Source organism: Perca fluviatilis, chromosome 24 (genome assembly GCF_010015445.1).
Source record: "Perca fluviatilis chromosome 24, GENO_Pfluv_1.0, whole genome shotgun sequence".
NCBI classification, from domain to species: domain Eukaryota; kingdom Metazoa; phylum Chordata; class Actinopteri; order Perciformes; family Percidae; genus Perca; species Perca fluviatilis.
In genome coordinates this window covers 660,477-666,853 of record NC_053135.1, presented here as the reverse complement: position 1 = coordinate 666,853, position 6,377 = coordinate 660,477, and the positions used below count along the sequence as shown (strand labels likewise).

Here is a 6,377-nt window from a genome sequence, read left to right as displayed (position 1 = left end):
CAGGTGTGTGTTTCCACTCACTTGCTGTTATTTTGGGCTGTTGTTCTTAAATTAGTGGTTTTTCCAACGGAGTTCTGCTGCGCTCCGGGACACCTTGTTTTTGACCTGTGTGTGTGCGTGCGCAGCATGGCGCACGCCAGACTTCATTCATAAACACCTTGTTTTAATTTATTTTTGGAGCGTGTTCTTTTTTTGGGAGGTAATCCAGACTTCAGTGTGTGTGTGAGTGTGTGTGTTTGTGTGTTTGTGTGTTTGTGTGTTTGTGTGTGTGTGTGTTTGTGTGTGTGTGCACGTGTGTGCGTGTGTACGTGCGCGTCCACGCGACAGATCAATGGAGATGGATTTATTTACTTTACTTTAGAGCAGAAGATTTAAATATTTTTTTGGGGGGATTCCTCTTGTTTTCAACGGATGGATGTGGAATTAATCATGACACTGAAAGATTACTGAACTTTACTCCACAGAAGAAGAGCAAAAGGGTGAGTTAAATATATATTTTTATAATTATCTGATTTTTATTTTATTATTTTATTTTTAATGACATTATTTTGCTTATTTATTTCTATTGTACAAAGATTACATTGTTTACAGTTTTCTGTATATCACATGCAATCTGTTCTGAACTTTATATATATATATATATATATATATATATATATATATATATATATATATATATATATGTAAATCTAAAATCTTCCCTTTAAAATAATTTCTAAAACTATTTCTGACATAAAAACTCCATTGTATTGTAGTCTTTGTGGTATTGTGACTTATACTTCCATCCCATAATACTCACAGCATTTACTACAAGTGTCTTTGTCTTTAAGTATTTTTTGAGTATTACTCCAAAGGAATATCTCTATATAACTGCAACAGGAGACTTATCGTCATAAATAGTCAAAAACAAATGCGACAAAAACTCTAAAAAAAGTAATTTAAAAATGCGACAAAAACTAAAAAAAAATTAATTTTAAAATGCGACAAAAAATCTTAAAAAAATCATTTTAAAATGCGACAAAAACTCAAAAAAAAAGTTTAAAAATGCGACAAAAACTCTAAAAAAAATAATTTTAAAATGCGACAAAAACTCTAAAAAAAAGTTAAAAAATGCGACAAAAGCTCTAAAAAAAAGTTTAAAAATGCGACAAAAACTCTAAAAAAAAAATCATTTTAAAATGCGACAACTCTAAAAAAACCATTTTAAAATGCGACAAAAACTCTAAAAAAAAGTTTAAAAATGCGACAAAAACTCTAAAAAAAATCATTTTAAAATGCGACAAAAACTCTAAAAAAATCATTTTAAAATGCGACAAAAACTCTAAACAAATTATTTTAAAATGCGAAAAAACTCTAAAAAAATTATTTTAAAATGCGACAAAAACTCTAAAAAAATTATTTTAAAATGCGACAAAAACTCTAAAAAAATTATTTTAAAATGCGACAAAAACTCTAAAAAAATTATTTTAAAATGCGACAAAAACTCTAAAAAAATTATTTTAAAATGCGACAAAAACTCACAAGAAAAAAAAAAGCGACACAACGACACAAAAAAAGCAACAGAAAGGGCTGAAAATGTGACAAAAAAAGCCTAGTTTTGATTATTTGGGGGGTTGTGACCTGCCTCCGTTTGGCGCTCCTTGGCTCTGTTTTCCACCGGGCGCCCCGCGAGCTATCGCTGCCATCCCATAATAGTACGTGTCCGTATACGCTTTGTTTTCATCGATGGGATCGCCCAGCTTTGCACGCTAGACGGCTCGCCACCAGTTTCTCTTCACTGACCAATGACAAGCTCCGCCCTCCTACAACCGCGATGGATGCAGCTGATTGGACGAACGCGTCACGTGGGTCTGGCAACATAAAGGCGACAAAAAGGCGACATAAAGGTGACACAATAGGCGACATAAAGGCGAGAAAAAGGTGACAAAAAAGGTGACATAAAGGCAAGAAAAAGGTGACAAAAAAAGTGACATAAAGGCGAGAAAAATGTGACATAAAGGTGACATAAAGGCGACATAAAGGCCACATAAAGGTGACAAAAAGGTGACATAAAGGTGACATAAAGGCGACATAAAGGCCACATAAAGGTGACAAAAAGGCGACATAAAGGTCACATAAAGGCAACATAAAGGCAAATATAAAGGCGACATAAAGGCGACATAAAGCATAAAGGCCACATAAAGGTGACAAAAGGTGACATAAAGGTGACCATAAAGGCATATAGGCCACATAAAGGTGACAAAAAGGCATAAAAGGTCACATAAAGGCAATATAAAGGCAACATAAAGGTGACATAAAGGCCACATAAAGGTGACATAAAGGCAACATAAAGGCAACATAAAGGTGACATAAAGGCGACATAAAGGCCACATAAAGGTGACAAAAAGGTGACATAAAGGCGAGAAAAATGTGACATAAAGGTGACATAAAGGCGACATAAAGGCCACATAAAGGTGACAAAAAGGTGACATAAAGGTGACATAAAGGCGACATAAAGGCCACATAAAGGTGACAAAAAGGCGACATAAAGGTCACATAAAGGCAACATAAAGGCAACATAAAGGTGACATAAAGGCGACATAAAGGCGACATAAAGGTGACAAAAAGGTGACATAAAGGTGACATAAAGGCCACATAAAGGTCACATAAAGGTGACAAAAAGGCGACATAAAGGTCACATAAAGGCAACATAAAGGCAACATAAAGGTGACATAAAGGCGACATAAAGGCCACATAAAGGTGACAAAAAGGTGACATAAAGGTGACATAAAGGCGACATAAAGGTGACATAAAGGCCACATAAAGGCGACATAAAGGTGACATAAAGGCGATATAAAGGTGACATAAAGGCCACATAAAGGCCACATAAAGGTGACATAAAGGCAACATAAAGGCGACATAAAGGTGACATAAAGGCGACATAAAGGCCACATAAAGGTGACAAAAAGTGACATAAAGGTGACATAAAGGCGACATAAAGGTGACATAAAGGCACATAAAGGTGACATAAAGGCGATATAAAGGTGACATAAAGGCCACATAAAGGCCACATAAAGGTGACATAAAGGCAACATAAAGGTGACATAAAGGCGACATAAAGGCCACATAAAGGTGACAAAAAGGTGACATAAAGGTGACATAAAGGCGACATAAAGGTGACATAAAGGCGATATAAAGGTGACATAAAGGCCACATAAAGGTGACATAAAGGCAACACAGAGGTGACATAAAGGTGACATAGAGGTGACATAAAGGCACGCCGGCTGCTCCTCATTTGCATAAAGTTGGCTGGATTCAACTTTATGCAAAAGTCTCTGTGTGTGTGTGTATATCTGTGTCAGTATGTGTATGTGTCTGTCTGTCTGCCTGCCTGCCTGTCTGTCTGTCTATCTGCCTGCCTGCCTGTCTGTCTGTCTGTCTGTCTGTCTGCCTGTCTGTCTGCGTTTTTCAGGAGGACAGTCTCGAAAATCTCTCGTCTTTTCTGCACCTATCAGCAACACCGGCGAACTGGGCGGAGCAGACAATCTGCTTCCTGTTTACAGCGCCACGCACGCGCCCAGTTTACGTGAGCGTTCACGCCGTACGTGTTGCCAGGCGCGTTGCTATGGACGCAGGTTAGTTCTGCTGCTGGCGCCAAAACGCTGGTGTGGACGGAGATGGTTTGTGTCTTCAAGTGTAGAGAAGTCCTTCCTTTCCTCCTCGCAGCGCCAGGAAACTCAGGGCAGTGTGTGTGTGTGTGTGTGTGTGTGTGTGTGTGTGTGTGTGTGTGTGTGTGTGTGTTTGATGGATGAGCATGGCCACACAGACACACTCACGCAAACCCCAACTATTTCTGTGCTGCACACACACACACACACACACACACACACACACACACACACACACACACACACACACACACACACACACACACAGGCACACACACACACACACCCCAAATATTTCTGTGCTGCAACACACGCACGCACACCGACACACACACACACACACACACACACACACACATATACACATACACACACACGGCATACACACACACAGACAGACACACACACACACAACACACCAAATATTTGTGTGCTGCAACACACACACACACACAGGGCATACACACACACAGGCATACACACACACACACAGCTGTCCTTCAATAGTCTGGAGATAAGAGCCGTTATTGAAATCCCAGCTCCCCTAACAGCCATCAATCACTCTGTGTGTGTGCGTCTGTGTGTGTGTGCGTCTGTGTGTGTGTGTGTGGTGCGTGTGTGTGTCTGTGCGTCTGTGTGTGTGTGTGCGTGCGTGCGTGTGTGTGTCTCTCTGTGTGTGTGTGTGTGTGCGTGCGTGTGTGTCTCTGTCGAGCAGCAGCGCTGATCCGTCCTCTCTCCCTCGGCTGGATTATGACTTCCCCGGGAAAACGAGGCGACGTGCCTTATCAGTCCTCCGGCTGGGCGATAAAACACACACACACACACACACACACACACACACACACACCGCGAGCCTCCTAACATCGGCGTGTGTGTGTGTGTGTGTGTGTGTGTGTGTGTGTGTGTGTGTGTGGCTCCGGTTAAAGAATGAAACCGTTGGAGAAACCAAAGAAATCGCGATTCAGTTTCTAGGTTATTCTCAGGTTATTCTTAGGTTATTCTCTAGGTTATTCTTAGGTTATTCTTAGGTTATTCTCAGGTTATTCTCAGGTTATTCTCAGGTTATTCTCAGGTTATTCTCTTAGGTTATTCTCAGGTTATTCTCAGGTTATTCTCAGGTTATTCTCAGGTTATTCTTAGGTTATTCTTAGGTTATTCTTAGGTTATTCTCAGGTTATTCTCAGGTTATTCTTAGGTTATTCTCAGGTTATTCTCAGGTTATTCTTAGGTTATTCTTAGGTTATTCTCAGGTTATTCTTAGGTTATTCTCAGGTTATTCTCAGGTTATTCTTAGGTTATTCTCAGGTTATTCTCAGGTTATTCTCAGGTTATTCTTAGGTTATTCTCAGGTTTATTCTCAGGTTATTCTCAGGTTATTCTCAGGTTATTCTTAGGTTATTCTTAGGTTATTCTCAGGTTATTCTCAGGTTATTCTCAGGTTATTCTCAGGTTATTCTTAGGTTATTCTTAGGTTATTCTTAGGTTATTCTCAGGTTATTCTTAGGTTATTCTCAGGTTATTCTCATGTTATTCTCAGGTTATTCTTAGGTTATTCTTAGGTTATTCTTAGGTTATTCTCAGGTTATTCTCAGGTTATTCTTAGGATATTCTTAGGTTATTCTTAGGTTATTCTCAGGTTATTCTCAGGTTATTCTTAGGTTATTCTCAGGTTATTCTTAGGTTATTCTTAGGTTATTCTTAGGTTATTCTCAGGTTATTCTCAGGTTATTCTCAGGTTATTCTCAGGTTATTCTTAGGTTATTCTGTCTCTGTGTGTGTGTATGTATGTGTGTGTGTGTGTGTGTCTGTCTCTATCTGTGTGTGTATGTCTCTGTCTCCCATCGATGTCTCACTGCGTCTGTGTGTGTCTGTCTGTGTGTGCAGACATGGCGGCCTGAGCGGCGTCCTGGAGGCAGACGGTCTCGTCTGGAGCAGAAACCAGAGCACCGCGGGTTCCTCCCAGCATGGTGAGGTCAGAGGTCAAAGGTCATCGGGGGGGAGATCTCAAACTATCTAGGAACATTTCTGCATGGATCGAAAAAAAAAAGTGATTAAAATGGTCGAAAAACAACAAAAGAAGGCGACACAAACGTTGGAAAAATGGTCAAAAACGTTTAAAAAAATAAAAAAAAATTTAAAAAGGCGTCAAAATTGTCAGAAAAGCGCAAACAAAAGGCGACAACAAACATCGGGAAAAGCACCAAATACTTCGTCGCCTCTTTGTCACCTTTCTCGCTGCTGTTTTGTCACCTTTTTCGCTGCCTTTTATCGCCTTTTTCGCTGCTGTTTTGTCACCTTTTCGCTGCTGTTTTGTCACCTTTTTGTCACCTTTTTCGCTGCCCGTTTTGTCACCTTTTTCGCTGCCTTTTATCGCCTTTCTCGCTGCTGTTTTGTCACCTTTTGTCACCATTTTCGCTGCCGTTTTGTCACCTTTTTCGCTGCCTTTTATCGCCTTTTTCGCTGCCCGTTTTGTCACCTTTTTCGCTGCCTTTTATCGCCTTTTTCGCTGCTGTTTTGTCACCTTTTTGTCACCATTTTCGCTGCCGTTTTGTCACCTTTTTCGCTGCCGTTTTGTCACCTTTTTCGCTGCTGTTTTGTCACCTTTTTGTCACCATTTTCGCTGCTGTTTTGTCACCTTTTGTCACCTTTTTCGCTGCTGTTTTGTCACCTTTTGTCACCTTTTTCGCTGCCGTTTTGTCACCTTTTTCGCTGCCTTTTTATCGCCTTTTT

General features: G+C 40.0%; 1 protein-coding gene across 1 annotated transcript in view; it reads left to right on the top strand.

Annotated features, from left to right (window-relative positions):
* Window positions 1-373: 373 nt before the first annotated feature.
* Window positions 374-6,377, top strand: part of LOC120554768 (BCL-6 corepressor-like) — a gene marked incomplete at its 3' end in the record, with an annotated part of 27,155 nt that continues 21,151 nt past the window's right edge. Inside the window, exons 1-2 of the mRNA XM_039793798.1 lie at window positions 374-479; window positions 5,532-5,614. Coding sequence (XP_039649732.1) covers window positions 5,612-5,614 — 3 coding nt within the window. The remainder of the gene's footprint in view (window positions 480-5,531; window positions 5,615-6,377) is intronic.